A 19,558-nucleotide genomic window follows, 5' to 3' on the forward strand; every position below is an offset into this window, starting at 1 on the left:
CAAGCAGTTCCTCAAGGGAAGGCCAACTTGCTTTGGCTTCAAAGTGTGAGTGTTGGCCATCCCTGATGGGAAGCGATCCATTGTGAACCACATGGTGGTGCCAAGAAAAAGCTGCTCACATTATGGCCTCAGTCAAGAAGCCAATGTTGTCTATGGCTTGGTGGAAACTGCCAAGTTGGTTCCTGGCACCAAAGTAAGTTGTGATGACATGTTCACCAGGTTGGACCTGCTTGATGATATGTCAAAGAAGGGGATTGGTGTGGTTGGGATGATGCTACATAACAGGCTCTGCAAATACACACACACACACTCATTATTTCCGATCTTCGGATAGGCCTCTGTGTGTGTGATTCACCTCGGTCGTCTGCTGGTCACCCAGCCAGTCTTCCCCATTACGGAGCGAGCTCAGATCTCATACACCGTTCTTCGGGTAGGACTGAGACCACATCACACACACACACACACACACACACACACACACACACACACACACACACACACACGGTGGTTAGCACGCTCGGCTCACAACCGAGAGGGCCCGGGTTCGAGTTCCGGGAGTAACGAAACAAATGGGCGCGGCTCTTAATGTGTAGGGTGTGTTCACTTAGCAGTAAATAGGTAGGGGATGTAACTCAAGGGATTGTGGCCTCGCTGTCTCGGTGTGTGTGGTGTGTGATGTGGTCTCAGTCCTACCCGAAGATCGGTCTATTAGGTCTGAGCCCGATCCGTAGGGTAATGGTTGGCTAGGTGACCAGCAGATAATCGTGGTGAATAACACACACACACACACACCTGTGAAAGAGTTGGAAGCAGTCAGCGCCGAGAGATGTGGTGCTCTTACAGAATCACGACGGATCATCTCAGGGTAAGTGAAGTCGCCGTCCACCCGTCCGTCGAACTTGGAGGTCAAACAGTCTGGTATGAGTTGGTTGGGTCACGGGGGTAGAAGTGCGGGGAGTGCAGCTGGTCAGGTATGTCTTGTAAGCACTGGTTTAAGTTTTGTTATGAATTCGTGTAGGGTAACGTTGGTGAGGGTGAGGGGGAGGGAGAGCGGTTTTCCGTGCTGTGGTAGCGAGTTAAACACGTATGGAAAAGAAAGGGCTCAGCGTCTGCACGTTGGTAAGGGCCCGAGGGTGAAACCTACTTATGTGACACACACCGTACACACACACACACACACACACACACACACACACACACACACCCCGCTGGGTGACCAGCAGGCGACCGTGGTGGTGGTGGTGGTGAATTACACACACACCGTACACACACACACACACACACACACACACACACACACACACACACCGTGCACACACACACACACACACACACACACACACCGTACACACACACACACACACACACACACACACACACACACACACACACACACACACACACACACACACACACACACACACACACACACACACACACACACACACACACACACACACACACACACACACACACACACACACACACACACACACACACACACACACACACACACACACACACACACACACACACACACACACACACACACACACACACACACACACACACACACACACACACACACACACACACACACACACACACACACACACACACACACACACACACACACACACACACACACACACACACACACACACACACACACACACACACACACACACACACACACACACACACACACACACACACACACACACACACCGTACACACACACACACACACACACACACACACACACACACACACACACACACACACACACACACACACACACACACACACACACACACACACACACACACACACACACACACACACACACACACACACACACACACACACACACACACACACACACACACACACACACACACACACACACACACACACACACACACACACACACACACACACACACACACACACACACACACACACACACACACACACACACACACACACACACACACACACACACACACACACACACACACACACACACACACACACACACACACACACACACACACACACACACACACACACACACACACACACACACACACACACACACACACACACACACACACACACACACACACACACACACACACACAGATTAGATTAGATAGTTTATTGACCACAGCGTTCGTTTTACATTAGAAAGAGACAATAAAATATTACACATGAAAGTAAATCTAAATATTAAACGCAATTGAAAAAAGAAAAACTGTTGTCCATTTACATTAACCAAATGAGTTAAAATATTAAGAAAAAAAAAAAAACGCGAAAACACAAAGCAGAATGTAAAACATAGAAGATAAATCTTGTTTCTAAAAGAAAAACAAGATATTTTCAGCCCATAAAAAAATATAGATCATAAAACTTTGTTTCTAAAAAGAAATAAGATTTTTTCAGCCAATAAAAATAAACTAAACTGTCAAGACAACAGTAAACATTCAGTTAAATAAAAAGCTTTGAAACAGAGAAAACAAAAAATAGTAATGAAACTTTTAAAACTACTCGTATAATGATAAAACATTATATATCACTTCACAAGAAACATTAATAGGAAATTTTTAAAGAGCTCTTTAACATTGGAGAAACTATGCAAATCTCGCAGATGTTGAGACAAAGGGCAAGAGGTGATCACATGAGCCTCTGTCTGCACCTGACCACATACAGAAAGGATTCGACCTCGGCCTCTTCTGTTCCATCGCCCGGTCTCACATGCCAGCGAATGGGCGGTGAGGCGGAACCTGGTGTAAGCTACTCTATACTGTTCTTGAATTGTGTTTACACTAGTATACCTCCGATACAGCCTGGATTAATCTGCCTATACGTCATCCTGCGTGAAGAATTGCTGGCTGAAACACTGAACCATTTCTATTCTAACATCATTTAACTCTTTAACATCATTATGTATGTAATCATGTAACACTTGGGCTGTGATACAATTACTGTTTAATACAATGTTGAAAACATGAATTAAAGGGTCGTCTGTTATTCCGTTTCTTTCACACCAAGTATTTCTAATGAATTTGTGCTGCTTATATTTCACTATATTAGTTAAACGATTATACCCTCCTTCTAAACAACACAGATCATTACATGCGGTCTTTCTCACACTTAAAAGCTGTTTCAAACACCAGTGGAACAGTTTCGTGACAGGCTTGAGGTCAGCGTTGAGCCAAGATTCACACCCGTGTAGTAGTGGACATTAAAGCTGCTTCGAATACACGGTGCTTCACAAAATATGGCACATCATTATTCTTATTTATAAATGGCACAAACTTTAAAACATGTGGTGGTTTGGCCACGGCGTGAAGTTTAACCGCTTGTGACACGTTACCATTACATATAAAATGCGAGCCCAAGTATATATAGCTCTCACACCACTCAATTTTCAACTCATTTATTTGTATTGGATCTTTATCACCTACTGTAGAATTTACTACAAAAAATTTTGTCTTATTTTGATTGACCTTCATTCCGTATTCTGCACAATATTCCTGCAAAATAATCAACTTCTTTACCAAGTTAGGTGTGGTTGAGACAAGTAAGACAGTGTCATCCATGAGTATGAGTGCATGTAACCAGGATAATACACCATCATTGTCACACCCTTGCTTCAATAAAGTTATCAAATCATTAACAAATACTATAAACAAGATGCAAGATCTGGGTGAACCTTGTCTTAACCCTAACACCATGGTTATTAAAGTGGATCCCAGAATAATGTCAGTTTGATGATACATGGCAACTAATACTGCCAGCATCACCGCACACACCCCAAGCGCCGCAACACCTTGAACAGTATCTCTCGGCACCAAGTCGTAGGCTTGGGTAAAGTCAATAAACGCAACATAAAGCTTATACTTTTTTCTTCTGGCATTGTCACACGAGAGCCTCAGCGCGACGATGTGTTCTATACAGCCACGGCCTGCCTGTGCCCCTGCCTGCTCACGCCAAGGAGCAAACCAAATACTCAGTCTGTTGCATAAAACCATATCAAAAATTTTTGCAATAGCGTTTATCACACTTATACCTCTATAATTCTTTGGGTTTGACTTATCACCTTTCTTAAAGATTGTAAAAAACTTCGCGGAACACCAAGCTTGCGGGTAAGTCCCAGGAGTGAATATCATATTAAACAGTGATGTTAAAGTGAATTGTGCTAGCACACACACACACACACACACACACACACACACACACACCGCGTAGTGTAGTGGTTAGCACGCTTGACTCACAATCGAGAGGGCCGGGTTCGAGTCCCGGTAAGCGGCGAGGCAAATGGGCAAGCCTCTTAATGTATGGAGTGTGTTCACCTAGCAGTAAATAGGTAGGAGATGTAACTCGAGGGGTTGTGGCCTCGCTGTCCCGGTGTGTGGAGTGTGTTGTGGTCTCAGTCCTACCCGAAGATCGGTCTATGAGCTCTGAGCTTGCTCCGTAATGGGGAAGACTGGCTGGGTGACCAGCAGACGACCGAGGTGAATTACACACACACACCATACACACACACACACACACACACACACACACACACAATTTTAAAATTATTGGAATCAAGATACGGCACCAGACAACATGTCAATATAATATGTCCACAGTACCGCACAATTCTTTTCAAACACAGCATCTTCTGTCATGGGCCACAACTATGGAACAACTTGCCAGTAGATATAAAAATCATTTCAGATAGTCCAGATCATTTTAAAAAGAAAATAAAAAAACATTTAATTGCATTACAAAGTTCTTAGGGATAGGGCTGTTAATATATAGTTTATGTACTGATGTACGTGTATGTGGGTGCATGGGTTTGTGTACTGATGTATGTGTATGTGGGTGCATGGGTTTGTGTACTGATGTATGTGTGTATGTGGGTGCATAGGTTTATGTACTGATGTATGTGTATATGTGGGTTCATGGGTTTGTGCTGATGTATGTGTGTATGTGGGTTCATGAGTTTATGTACTGATGTATGTGTGTATGTGGGTGCATGGGTTTGTGCTGATATATGTGTATGTGGGTTCATGAGCTTGTGAACTGATGTATGTGGGTGCATGGGTTTGTGTACTGATGTATACATGTATGCAGGCATGTGCCTAATAAGTAGTTTATATATTTAGACATGTATATGTATGTTAAATGTATGAAGATAAAGATACAAGTAATATTTAACTATACCCAGCCTTGCTGATTTTTTTTTTTTTTTTTTTTTTAATTATTCCGTCAGGGAGCCCCGGCTGGACGGATCATGCCAATAATTTCCTAGTTTGTTAGTTGCTGGCAATAAACTTGACTTTACTTACTTTACACCACACACACACACACACACACACACACACACACACACACACACACACACACCTAGGGAGGCGGCGGCATAGTGGATAAGGTGGTGAGAGTGGGATCGGGCAGACGTCCACGCGTAGGTTCGAATCCCACCACGTACAGCCTTAAACACTGCCATATGCCGAGTGGTTTAAAGTTATCTACATGTCACCATGATACCCAGGTTCTAAGTGGTTACACTCAAGATGAGCTTGGGCGGTGATATGGGCCCTAATATGGGTACCACTATAAATAAAATTGCCTGCGCCACTAACGGGCGGAAGCTGAACAGCGCTTCCCATACACTCTTCAAGTGTGCCTACAGGCGCTAAGCCGCGCTATAGGCCTTGACGTAAACACACACACACACACACACACACACACGTGTGTGTGTGTGTGTGTGTGTGTGTGTGTGTGTGTGTGTGTGTGTGTGTGTGTGTGTATATATATATATATATATATATATATATATATATATATATATATATATATATATATATATATATATATATATATATATATATATATATATATATGGTATATAAACGAGAAGGAAGAGAAAAAAGTGGAACAAGTTTAACTAAAAATGATAAAGGCAAAAGACAATGATGTATACGAACATAGACGGGGTTTTATCAAGTAAATTAGAATTAAGAGATTACATAAGGAAAGAAAATCCAGATATTGTATGCCTGGCTGAAACAAAACTAAATGAGGCAATCAAAATAGACTTGGATAATAGGTATAATGTATGGAGAAGAGACAGAGTGGGTAAAGGAGGAGGAGGAGTCATGATAATGTTAAGGAAGGAGATAGTGATAAACCAAGTGGAATGTGGGAAGGAAAAGCAGAAGTATTGTATATTAAGATGCATATTAATAAAAAGAGATAACAATCATTGTAACATATGTGCCACCAAAACAAATTCATGGACCAATCAAGAATATAAAGACATGATAGATGACACAATAAGGAGTCTAATGAGAATCGTTAAAGAAAGGAGAAAAGTGATATTAGTAGGAGATTTCAACTGTAAAGAAGTGGACTGGGAAAATTATGAAAGTGGTATGGGGGAAGAAGCCTGGGGAGAAAGATTCTTGAACCTAATGATAGACAATATGATGGACCAGAGAGTAAAGGAATGCACAAGATTCAGAGGAAACGACGAGCCGGCGAGATTGGACCTAGTTTTTACAAGGGTATACAAATGAATGATGATATAAGATATAAGTGCCCATTGGGAAAGAGTGACCATGCAATATTAGAAATAGATATAGAAGAGGAAAGGAAGATAGAGACGATTCATACAAAGGAGACCGATTAAATTACAGAAAGGCTGATATTGAGAATCTCAAGAACTATTTTAAAACGTAGACTGGGAGGAGATGGAAAACTCAGAGACAATGCAAGACAAATATAACTTATTTTTGGAAATATACAAAACAGGAGTCAGGAATATGTCCCAAAATATAGACCTAAAGAAGAAGGAAAGAAAGATTGGTTTAATGCAAGGTGTGCTAGGGCAAAGGAGAAAAGAGATGGAGCATGGAAAAGGTGGAGGAGAAATAGAAATCCAGCAAATAAGGAAAACTTCAAGGCAGCGAGAAATGAATATGTTAAGGTGAGGAAGGAAGAGGAAAAGAACTTGAAAAGATATTGTCGAAAAATGTAAGGAGCAACCAAAATTGTTCTATAGATTCATAAATGGAAAAATTAGGCAAAAAGAAACAATAGAAAGGTTAAAAGGAGAGAACGGGATGGTGGAAGACCCAAAAGTATGGCAGAACTATTAAATAAAAATTCCAGGAGGTCTTTACTAAAGAATCCAAATTTGAGAGGCCACAGGGTAATAGAGAGACAATCTATATGAAAGAGATTAAAGTAACCAAGCTTGAAATAAAAGAGTTAATGAAGGAACTGGATGAAGAGAAGGCAATGGGACCGGATGAAGTCTCAGGCAGAATACTGAAAGAATGTAGGGAAGAACTAGCAAGTCCTATATACAACATCATAAAATGCTCAATAGAAAATGGAACAGTACCAGTAGAATGGAAAAGAGCTGAGGTGGTTCCCATATATAAGAGCGGAAGGAAGGAAGAACCTTTAAATTACAGACCGGTATCACTAACTAGTGTAATATGCAAGATGTGTGAAAGAATAATAAAGAAACAATGGATCGAGTTCCTTGAAGACAACAAATTAATATCAAATAGCCAATTTGGTTTTAGAAAAGACGGTCTTGTGTAACTAATTTATTGAGTTTCTATTCTAGAATAGTTGATAGAGTACAAGAGAGAGAGGATGGGTTGACTGTATTTATTTGGATTTAAAAAAGGCGTTTGACAAAGTGCCACATGCAAGATTACTATGGAAGTTAGAGGAGAAGGGTGGCTTAAAAGGAAGCACATTGAGATGGATAGAAAATTATTTGAGGGGGAGAGAAATAAGGACGGTAGTTAAAGATATGAAGTCCAAGTGGAGAGCAGTAGAAAGCGGAGTGCCACAGGGGTCAGTATTGGCACCAATACTTTTCCTCATTTATATTAACGACATGCCAGAAGGAGTGAACAGCTACATAAATTTGTTTGCAGATGATACGAAACTGTGCAGAGTTATAAAGCAAAAGGAGGATTGTGAAATACTGCAAGAAGACCTAAATAAGATCTGGGAATGGAGTAAGAAGTGGGAAATGGAATTCAATGTGAACAAAAGCCATGTCATGGAAATGGGAAAGAGTGAAAGACGACCTGTGGGAATCTATAAGATGGGAGATGGAGTAGAACTGGAGAAAGTAAAAAGGAAAAGGACTTAGGAGTGACGATGGAAGAAAACAATCAACCAGTAAGCCATATTGATAGAATTTTTAGAGAAACATATAATTTGCTAAGGAATATTGGAGTAGCATTTCACTACATGGACAAAGAAATGATGAAGAAATTGATAAGTACTATAATAAGACCCAGATTGGAATATGCAGGAGTAGTGTGGACCCCTCATAAAAGAAACACATAAGGAAATTGGAGAGGCTACAAAAATGGCTACAAGAATGGTTCCAGAATTTGAAGGGATGACATATGAGGAGAGACTAAAGGCTATGGATCTACCAACCCTGGAACAAAGAAGGAGAGAGGAGACCTGATACAAGTTTATAAATTGATCAACGGAATGGACCAAGTGGATAATGAGAAACTGATCCTGAGAGAAGAATATGACATCCGAAGCACAAGATCGCATAGTAAAAAGCTGAGAAAGGAAGATGTCTGAGAGATATTAAAAATATAGTTTCCGCAGAGATGTATTGAGACGTGGAACAGTTTAAATGAAGAAGTAGTGTCTGCAACGAGTGTGCATACTTTTAAAGTAAGATTGGATAAGTGTAGATATGGAGACGGGCCACACGAGCATAAAGCCCAGGCCCTGTAAAATTACAACTAGGTAAATACAACTAGGTAAATACACACACACACACACACACACACACACACACACACACACACACACACACACACACACACACACACACACACACACACACACACACACACACACGGCCCGGTAGCTCAGTGGTTAGAGCGCTGGCTTCACAAGCCAGATGACCGGGGTTCGATTCCCCGGCCGGGTGGAGATATTTGGGTGTGTCTCCTTTCACGTGTAGGTGGTGTTCACCTAGCAGTGAGTAGGTACGGGATGTAAATCGAGGAGTTGTGACCTTGTTGTCCCGGTGTGTGGTATGTGCCTGGTCTCAGGCCTATCCCAAGATCGGAAATAATGAGCTCTGAGCTCGTTCCGTAGGGTAACGTCTGGCTGTCTCGTCATAGACTGCACCAGATCAAACAGTGAATTACACACACACACACCGTATACATACACACACACACACACACACACACACACACACACACACACACACACACACACACACACACCTGTTGAACCTGTTGAACGAAGTTTTGAGCAGATAGTACTGCCCAAGGCCATGCTGATGCGCCGCCATTAGTAGATGCCGTCTGCTCGTTGTAGCGCCAGCTGGTCAGTGATGCTATTGCTGGCAGCACGAATGGGGTAGTGCAGCAACTTGGGTTGGTCTGGTACCGAACGAAGAAACTTGTCTAGATTATGCTTGAACTGGTCTGGGCTGATGTTTGAGTCGCGTAGGTGCCTTGGTAGAGCGTTGAAGAGCAAAGGTCCTCTTGTCCCAAAAGCGTTCTCCTTAAGTGTTTTTATTTTTGTGGCTGCTCTGGGGTTTGCTCGATCCACTTAGCAAAATCGTCCCAGTCGTTGGTTTATAAATGTTCTTATATTGAGGTTGTTTATGATATGGCCAGTTATAATTTTGTATATGTAAATGATGGCATACCGTTCCCTGCGTCTTTCTAAGGAGAATAAATCGAGTTTTTGTAGTCTTTCCCAGTAGTTCAAGTGTTTGATAGTTGTGATCTTACTTGTAAAGTTTCGGTGAACAGCCTCTAGTGATTGTATTTCACCAACTTTCCATGGGGACCAGAGCTGACAACAATACTCCAACTGTGGCAGTACGAGTGTTTTATAGAGTGTCAACATAGGTAAGGCGTCTCTTGTTATAAAGGTGCGCAGGATCCAACCTGCCTGGCCTCTCGCTTTTTTTGTCACATTGGTTATGTGATTGGTAAAACTGCCATCACAGGTAAGGGTAATACCAAGGTCTCGTATGCATTCTTTTGAGTCAATATTGGAGCCATCTTGTGCTGCATAAACATGTGCAATATTATTTGCACCTTTTGTGTAACTCATATGTTCAAATTTATTATTGTTGAAGGACATGTTGTTGTCACTTGCCCATTGATATAAAGCGGAGAGGTCTGCCTGCAGCTGAGTCGCTTCAAATTTTGAAGTTACCTCCTTTAGTACCCGGGTGTCGTCTGCAAAGGATGCAACAGAGGAGTACTGAACATGTTGATTGATGTCTGTTATGTGGATGAGGAAAAGCAGGGGCCCAAGGATTGAGCTTTGAGGTATCCCACTGATGACTACAGATGTCTGGGTAACAGCACCCCCAACAGAAACTGTTTGTTCACGGTCAGTGAGGAAACAATGTAGCCAAACACCAATTTTTTTGACATACGCCCATATCTTTGATTTTATGAAGCAAGATGCCATGATCAACTTTGTAATAAGCTTTGGCGAAATCTAAGTATATGACATCTATGTTTCTTTTATGTTCTAGTGCTGCTAGTATTTTTTCATGATAGGGAAAGAGTTGTGCAAGGCATGAACGGCCTGCACGAAAACCATATTGGTCTTGATTTAATTTGTTGTTTTCTTCAAGGTATGATGACATGTCTTTCACTAGTAACTTTTCAAAAACTTTTATAATATGGGATGTCAAGGCTATGGGACGATAGTTGTTTGGGTCAGATCTCGAGCCCCCTTTATACACTGGTGTTATCCTTGCATTTTTAAGCTGTTTTGGAATTTGTCCACAATCCAGAGAATTTCTGTAGAATATACACAAGGGGATGCTTAGCTCTTTATCACACTTTTTAAGGAGTAGAGTAGGAAATTGATCTTGGCCAGCTGTTGCATTATTACCAATATCCTTAATTGCTTCTATTATGTCATTCTCTGTGAAATTAATGTTTGTCAGATTCGGTGTGGTTTCCGTGTCACTCGCAAAAAAGTCTCTAGGTGAGAGGATAATCTTCTCTTCAGAAGGGGCACTAAACACATCCTCATATTTCAGTTTTAGTAGCTCTGCAATCTCTTGTGGATTTTTTATGAGATGACCCTGCTCATCTTTCAATGGTCCAACTCCAGCTTTCACCTTGGATTTTGTCCCGGCGTATTTATAGAAGAATTTAGGATTAGTCTTTATACGTGACACCGCTAGTGATTCTCTGCTTTCATTTTCGGTATCAACAGATATTTTCAGCTTCTCTTCAATAACTTCAATATTGCGTTGCAGTCTTGAGTCTGGTTGACATAATTGTAGTGTTTCAGTTTTTTCCGTAATTTAGTACGTTTCCTCAACAGTATCTTACGATCTCGTGGTATACGCTGCTTGTTAACTTTGCGCCTCAGAGGAACGTATCTGTTAGAGATCTGTAAACATGTGGATAGTATTAGGTTATATTGTGTCTCGCAATCTGAGTCTCGCATGAGTTCATGCCAATCAACCTCCCCGAGATCACTCTTGATTTTTTCCCAGGACACAGATTCACTGAAGAAGTTGAGTTGGTTAAAACCAGGAATTATATCCGTTGTTGTGTTGCCCTTGTTTAGGTGATCATCCTTGTTTATATTTGTTTGCAACTTTACAACTTTGTGGTCTGATAGGTGTGTTTCTTCAACACTGTAATCATGTATGAGTTGGTCATCATTGGTCATAACAATGTCAAGTATATTATTGCCTCTAGTAGGAGTAGTGATATATTGGTTGAGACAGAATTCTGCTGCCAGATTCAATACTGCATCAGCTTGGATTCGCATGTCTGCTGCTCCACCATACACCGTCTCTGAATCCCAGTTTATAAGGGGAAAATTTAGGTCTCCTGTAAGCATGATTATAGGCATTGGTAAAGGAAAATTCTGTAGTACACTTTGGATTCTCTTGAGTGGGTCGAGAAACTTTGTGGTAGGACATGCAGGAGGGCGATATATGTTTATGAGCATCATATTCAAATCTTGTATGTGCAATATTTGAGCTTCCGTGTAAGAGTTTGATTCAGACAAAAGCATTACAGTAGAGGCTGCTAACTGGCTATGTATGTATGTGATAACACCGCCTTTTCTTCTTTGATCCGATCTGTCAGTTCGAAACAATACATAGTTCGGAATTGTAACTTCAGCTTCTTTTATATTTTCTGACAAGTGTGACTCGGTAAGAGCTATAATGAGGGCCCTTTCTTCTTGTGCTAATTCAGAAAGCAACTGTAGTTTAGTTTTAAATTTACATGGTAAAATGCCCTCAATATTAAACATGATTACTTTATGTAGGGGGTTTGCATGGGGCCTAGATATTGTGGAAACTTTGTGTAAGGGGGAAGCCTCCCTGCCATGGAACTAGCTTTAGAACATTCATTATTTGCTGTTGTGTGTGCTGCATTTTCTGTATCTGTTGCACTAAAAAAGAAACCGATTCATTATGATGGTTTAGGGTCTGAATTGACTGAGGAGGTACCTCCCCTGTGTCAAGTCGTGGTGGAGCAGACAGGCGAGCAGTAGTTGGATGGGATGGTAGGGTCGCTTGTTTAGGTGGAGGTTGCTGCTGCTGTTCCAAGAATGGGTAACGGCGAGTCCCCTTTAAATGAAGTCTTTTACACTCTAGGTTCAGGCATTCACGCTTCGTGTTCGAACCGTAGCAAATGGGAGGATGAAAATAGTTACACTTATTACCCTTTTTGCATCCTTTCACTGGGTGTAATCCATTTGTTTTATATCTAAAACACAATTTTGGGTGCGCAAATGGGCAATCACGACCAATTAAGCCAGACTTGCAGCGGTGTTGTTTATAGAAATTACACACAACAACCGGCTGATCACTGTCATTATTTATGCCTTGTTTGGCTTTTGAATGTTTCAGACCGTCACGACACACTTCCAAGTTAGGGTCCGATTCTCGGGGTTCACCTTGCTCATCGGTAACAACTTTTGAGTTATCATCAGGTTCACTTTGCAACACTTTCTTTTCCTTTTCGTTATCTAGTAGGGTATGTATTAAGGCAAACACTGAGTCGTCTTGGAGGTTTCTTACACAAGATACGCACGTGAATTGACTTCTGGACTTGAAAAAATTCACAATGGCGTATACTGGGAGTTTTGAACAATCAGTATGCACATAGGATTTACACTTTGCACATTTCAAGCACTCTAATAAGCATTGCTGGTTGCATACCGAGCAGTATGTGTCTGGGGGTGGCAAATTGTCTTCCATATTGTTAATCACAGACACTGTCAGGTTTCACGGAGCAATCACAAACACGTCCGCACCCGACGACGACGAGACACACACACACACACACACACACAGTACACACACACACACACACACACACACACACACACCGTATACACACACATACACACATAGTATACACATACACACACACACACACACACACACGCCCGGTAGCTCAGTGGTTAGAGCGCTGGCTTCACAAGCCAGAGGACCGGGGTTCGATTCCCCGGCCGGGTGGAGATATTTGGGTGTGTCTCCTTTCACGTGTTGCCCCTGTTCACCTAGCAGTGAGTAGGTACGGGATGTAGATCGAGGAGTTGTGACCTTGTTGTCCCGGTGTGTGGTGTGTGCCTGGTCTCAGGCCTATCCCAAGATCGGAAATAATGAGCTCTGAGCTCGTTCCGTAGGGTAACGTCTGGCTGTCTGCACCAGATCAAACAGTGAAACACCGTACACACACACACACACACCGTAGACACACACACACACACACACACCACACACACACACACACACACACGATATTTGGGTGTAGCCCTGTTCACCTAGCACACACACACACACACACACACACACACACACATGCGCGCATACACATCGTATAGTGTAGGGGTTAGCACGCTTAGCTCATAACTGAGGGTCTGGGTTCGAGTCCCAGGCGCGGAGAGGCAAATGGGCAAGCTACTTAACGTGTATGTAGCCCCTCTTCACCTAACAGTAAATAGGTAAGGGATATAATCCCAGGCATTCTGGCCTCACACGGTGTGTGGAGTGTGTTGTTGTCTCAGTCCTACCCGAAGGTCGGTCTATGAGCTCTGAGCTTGTTCCATATTGGGAAAGGCTGTCTGGGTGACCATCAGACGACCGTGGTGAATTACACACACACACACACACACACACACACACACACACACACACACACACACACACACACACACACACACACACACCAGTCTAATCACACCCCAAACTCAAGGTAGAAATGTGTCACAGTACTGAAGGGGTTAAGGACTTGTGGGACGTGCAGCACCGCGCCACGCTTCACCACAACACTTGTTCTTGAGACACTTATTACCCGCTGCGTGAGGTGAACAGCAGAGCATAATTCCAAACATGGATGCTTGGACACACCACAAGTAATTTCTCACAACATTACCAAAGTCGATTCCTGACACCCGCTGCTGTCCACCTTCACATCAACAACCCTCAACTTACGAGTACTTAACACATATTCCACATAACTTCTCGATAAGTACCAACAATGTTACTACCTCAGTGACGCTAAATGCCCCGGGACCGCCGCTCTACACCTTTACTGACATGGCAAAGGTTGCATGTTGTCCCTTCCCCCGACAGCTGCGTCGCACCACACAAAGGTTCTATAGAGTATGGTGTACTGAGTAACCATGTTGTTGGTGGTGAGTCAATAGGGAGCTTTAAAAGATTAGCCAAATTTACGGATGGAGATGATAGATGGAATTAGGCAACTTTGCTCATGCAGGGACTGCCACGTGTAGGCCTGACAGCCTCTTGCAGCTTCCCTCATTGTCTTGTGTGTGTGTGTGTGTGTGTGTGTGTGTGTGTGTGTGTGTGTGTGTGTGTGTGTGTGTGAGAGAGAGAGAGAGAGAGAGAGAGAGAGAGAGAGAGAGAGAGAGAGAGAGAGAGAGAGAGAGAGAGAGAGAGAGAGAGAGAGAGAGAGAGAGAGAGAGAGAGAGAGAGAGAGAGAATTAGCACTCACACACAAAAAAAAAAAAAAAATATATATATATATATATATATATATATATATATATATATATATATATATATATATATATATATATATATATATCAGGAACAGTAGGAGGGGAGGAGAAGGAAGGGGTTTGAGGAGAAGGGGGGAAGAGTTTGGGGAGGCGTGAGTGTACCTGTGGTGAAGGAAGAGGAAGGTGAATCTGACCAGCACACAAGCAGGACGGTCCCGTGACGCTTGTGAAGGGAAAATCAAAACAAGCAATCATAACAAGTGTGTGTGTGTGTGTGTGTGTGTGTGTGTGTGTGTGTGTGTGTGTGTGTATGACACTCGTTATGGCACTACAAGCATGCGTGAGTTGCCAGTTAGCCTTGGTGTAATTAATGATGTGTCCTAGTACCTACACCCCCGACACTGTGGAGACAGTTCGCATCGTGAAAGGTGACGCTGAGGCACTGCAGGGGATGTGTGCTGATGGACACTTGTTACCTCTGACCAGCCTCAACACATGCAATAATCATTACAAAAAGCAAATTAACTATCAGCAAGGGCAATCGCGGGTATCAGAGCTGGCCTCCTGTATATTGTCATCAAAACCTGCTCAGTTGCACATCCAACTTTGTAATGTACCAGAACATCACATTGCCATCTGACCACGCCCCCATCACCCTTATCTGTTCCCCTCCGCTTCCCTGTGACCCTGTCGCCAGTTTAGACCGCCTTGCTGCATGAGCACCACACTAGTCTGTCTACTCTAAAGTGGCTCCTGGGTCTGGGTTTGAATGGTGTGCCAGGGAATGCGTGGTTGTCAGATCTTGAGGCAAACCGTAAGCTGTCCTTGCGTTGACCAACAGAAAACAAGTATCATTCACATCAAAACAATTACGTTACCAATAAGCTACAATGTGTTTGAAATCCAGGAGCCATTTTAGAGTACGCAGACAGACTGTAGGGTCAGGGGGATGACGCCGCGCTGCACAGTGAAGTCAATAATGGGTCGACTGAGTGTCCTGAGAGAGATAGTACAGTACATGCCGAGATGCTAACTAACTCGGAGTTCAGCGTGAGACCACAGAGCTGGGCGGTGATGTTGACGGCTCCGCCCACATCATCACTGTTTTATTGTATGAATGCGCTCGTGCAAGTAGGAGTGGACCTGCATGCACCCCCTAGAACCCCGAGCCAGGACGTTGGGCAGCATATCTGAGTCTAGCTATAGAGTGTCGGGTATCACTGAAAACCTGTATAATTTCACCACTATAAATTTTCAAGGCTATAGAAATGTTTAGTCGAGTTCTCAAGTGTTTCTCCTGTTCATAACACAGAAATCTTGTCAATATGTCTCTAGAGCCACAAAAACGCTCTTGAAAACCCGTGTCACGTCAACTAGTCTTTCGTAAGAGCGTTAATTTATTTCGCCAGTACCCAAGAAATACTGTCGACCTGCCACTAAAACCACAGAAACACTTGAAAGCCCGTGTCACTTCAACTAGTCTTTCGTAAGAGCGTTCCTTCTGTCAGTACCCAAAAAATACTGTCGACCTGTCATTAACACCACAGAAACACTTAAAAACCCGTGTCACTTCAACTAGTCTTAGTCAAGTAGCGGAGGAGCAGCCAGCAGTGCCAGTATATGTAGAGAGTGCACTGAATTAAGGTCATGAGAACAGTACACAGCGCCAGAAAAAGTCAGGAACCTCTGCCCTAACCTATCTGACTAACCCTTCCCCCTTCCTCCCTTCCTGTCTCGCCCCATTTCCCTCCCCCCTCCTCCTCCTCTCCTCCTCCTCCTCCTCCTCCTACTCCCTTCCTCCTCCCCCACGTTCTTCCGGTACATCCCTACACCCCTATCCTCCCTCCCCATAACCAGTTGGAGGTGTGAATCAGTCCCCTTCCTCCTCCTCCTCCTCCTCCTCCTCTTCTTTTCCCATATCGTCTTCCATACTTATTATGGGAAGGGGAAAAAAGAGTATATTATCTCTCTCTCTCTCTCTCTCTCTCTCTCTCTCTCTCTCTCTCTCTCTCTCTCATACTTCTTATTTCTTTCTCTTTCTCTTCCGTTTTGTTCTTCTTTTCTCCATTATTTTCCTTCTCTTATTTTTTTCTTCTTTCCTGCCTGACCCTCCTCCTCCTCCTCCTCCTCCTCCTCCTACCTCTTCTTTCCTCCTCATCTCATCTTTCCTTTCCCCTTCCTTATCTGATTTCCTCCTCCTCCTCCTCCTCCTCCTCGCCACAAGAATGATCTCAACTCGATCATACTTCAGGAGGAGGAGGAGGAGGAGGAGGAGGAGGAGGAGGAGGAGGAGGAGGAGGAGGAGGAGGAGGGAGGAAGAGGAAGAGGAAGAGGAAGAGGAAGAGGAAGAAGAAGAAGAGGAGGAGGAGGAGGAGAAAGACTTGCCTATGTTGAACGCACACACAAACACATGCACACTGTACACACTTGAAAGGAATAACCTCTATGAAACACACACACACACACACACACACACACACACACACACACACACACACACACTTTTTACACCCTTCGTGGGGTCTCGAGTTACTCCTACAAGAGAGAGAGAGAGAGAGAGAGAGAGAGAGAGAGAGAGAGAGAGAGAGAGTAGTCGTATCAGCAACAAGAGTTTTTATCAGTTTGCAGTCAGACGTGGTTGTGAGAGGACGTCAGTTGCTCTCCCTGACTTCTCTCCCCGCCTTCCCTCTCACTCTCACTCACTCACTCCCACACCACTCTCTCTCTCTCTCTCTCTCTCTCTCTCTCTACTCTCTACTCTCTCAAACAGTGGTCTTGCTCTCCCAAAGCATTATATATTGTCATTATTGTTTCCCTCTTTCTCAATATAAATTCTCTCACTCTTACTCCTCTCCCTCAAATTAATTACTCTCTCTCTCTCTCTCTCTCTCTCTCTCTCTCTCTCTCTCTCTAAACGAATCTTTCTTTTTATTTGTGTTTATCTATTTATTTAGTAGTGAAGTGATTCCTCCTCCTCCTCCTCCTCCTCCTCCTCCTCCTCCTCGATGCCACCCACCATAATGAGATGTAAAGTTCTAATTGCACTGTAAGTCTGTTTGTTCGTTTGTTTGTTTGTTTGTATTGTCCGGTGGCTATCAAAGTGTACTGAAATGTGTGTGTGTGTGTGTGTGTGTGTGTGTGTGTGTGTGTGTGTGTGTGTGTGTGTGTGTGTGTGTCAGTACGTAGTTTTAATTAAGTGCAATCACATAGACAGACAGACACACACACACACACACACACACACACACACACACACACACACATATGACCTCCTCCTCCTCCTCCTCCTCTACCTCCACCTCCACCTCCTCCTCCTTCTCCATGTGTTTTCCTCTTCTCTTCATGAATTAAGCCCCCACCCTTTCTCTCTCTCTCTCTCTCTCTCTCTCTCTCTCTCTCTCTCTCTCTCTCTCTCTCTAGACCACCATAACAAACAACATCAACAACAACAACAACAATAGGAAGGACAGTGGAAAAAGGGGGAGGGGGAGGAGGGTAATGACGGCCCTACCCTGCCATATCCATCCCTTCCCTCCTGCCCTCTCCCACCCCCTCTACTCAATACTGGCGCCATAATAGGGAAGGGAAGAGCCGCCTACAGGAAGCTACATTGCCGGTCGGTGGGTGAGTCAGCGGTATCATCGTCAGCAGCAGCCAGAGAGAGAGAGAGAGAGAGAGAGAGAGAGAGAGCGTGTTTGGTTTACGTAATGTGCGCGTGTTTCTTACGGGGTTACAATTCAGCGGTTTTTTTTTTTTTCTTCGTGTCTTAATTTTTTCGTTGTTCAGTGGGTTTTATGGAGAGAGAGAGAGAGAGAGAGAGAGAGAGAGAGAGAGAGAGAGAGAGAGAGAGAGAGAGAGAGAGAGAGAGAGAGAGAGAGAGAGAGAGAGAGAGAGAGAGTGTTTTCCTCCTCCGTACAGAGCTGCCAGATGCAGGGAAATTTCCGTTTTAGGGAAATATAGGTCTCAACAGGGAAACAGGGAAGAAAACTCAAAATGTTCCAAAATCTAGGGAAATTTTGACCAACGGAATCACACGCTTCATCCGCAGTCCCCACCCTTGTCCTCCTCCCATCCTCTTCACCCGTCATCCGTACAATAATTATTTGTATTAATTTTCATCAATTATTTATTGTTACCTTTCCCTCTCAATTGAATTTCAATCCACTTCTGAGGTCTCTCTCGATCACTATATCCTTCCTCTACCGTTCACTCTTCCTTCCCTCATCCCCAAACAGCGTCATGACTTGTACGAAACCCGTATACCGTCCCTTCCCTTTCCTCCCTCGCCCTTGCTAGCTAGCTGAACCTGTATTCTACGAGACTGATAGAGACCCGTATTCACCCAAACAGTGTCATGACACGTATGAGATCCGTATATCGTCCCTCCCCTTCCTTCCCTCGCCCCTGCTCGATAGCTGAACTTATGACAGCTATATATATTCGTGTGTGTGTGTGTGTGTGTGTGTGTATATATATATATATATATATATATATATATATATATATATATATATAT

At 43.3% G+C, this 19,558-nt stretch overlaps 1 protein-coding gene and 1 long non-coding RNA gene across 4 annotated transcripts in view; one reads left to right on the forward strand and one right to left on the reverse strand.

The window, feature by feature from the left end:
• LOC123512440 overlaps positions 1-19,558 on the reverse strand; it is a 36,813-nt gene that overhangs the window by 1,678 nt on the left and 15,577 nt on the right. The window contains exon 3 of one of the 2 annotated variants that reach the window (XR_006677097.1): positions 793-898. The exons of the other annotated variant lie outside the window; for it this stretch is intronic. This is a non-coding gene — a long non-coding RNA (uncharacterized LOC123512440). The remainder of the gene's footprint in view (positions 1-792; positions 899-19,558) is intronic. 2 annotated transcript variants of the gene reach the window in all.
• Positions 17,936-19,558, forward strand: part of LOC123512422 (heparan sulfate 2-O-sulfotransferase hst-2-like) — a 27,268-nt gene continuing 25,645 nt past the window's right edge. The window contains exon 1 of one of the 2 annotated variants that reach the window (XM_045268826.1): positions 17,936-18,088. In XM_045268826.1, the coding sequence (XP_045124761.1) occupies positions 18,048-18,088 (41 nt within the window). In that variant the 5' untranslated portion in view covers positions 17,936-18,047. Of the gene's footprint in view, positions 18,089-18,457; positions 18,667-19,558 lie in introns of those variants that run through there. The other variant, XM_045268835.1, reaches the window with a different exon arrangement.

Source organism: Portunus trituberculatus, chromosome 4 (genome assembly GCF_017591435.1).
Source record: "Portunus trituberculatus isolate SZX2019 chromosome 4, ASM1759143v1, whole genome shotgun sequence".
NCBI lineage: Eukaryota > Metazoa > Arthropoda > Malacostraca > Decapoda > Portunidae > Portunus > Portunus trituberculatus.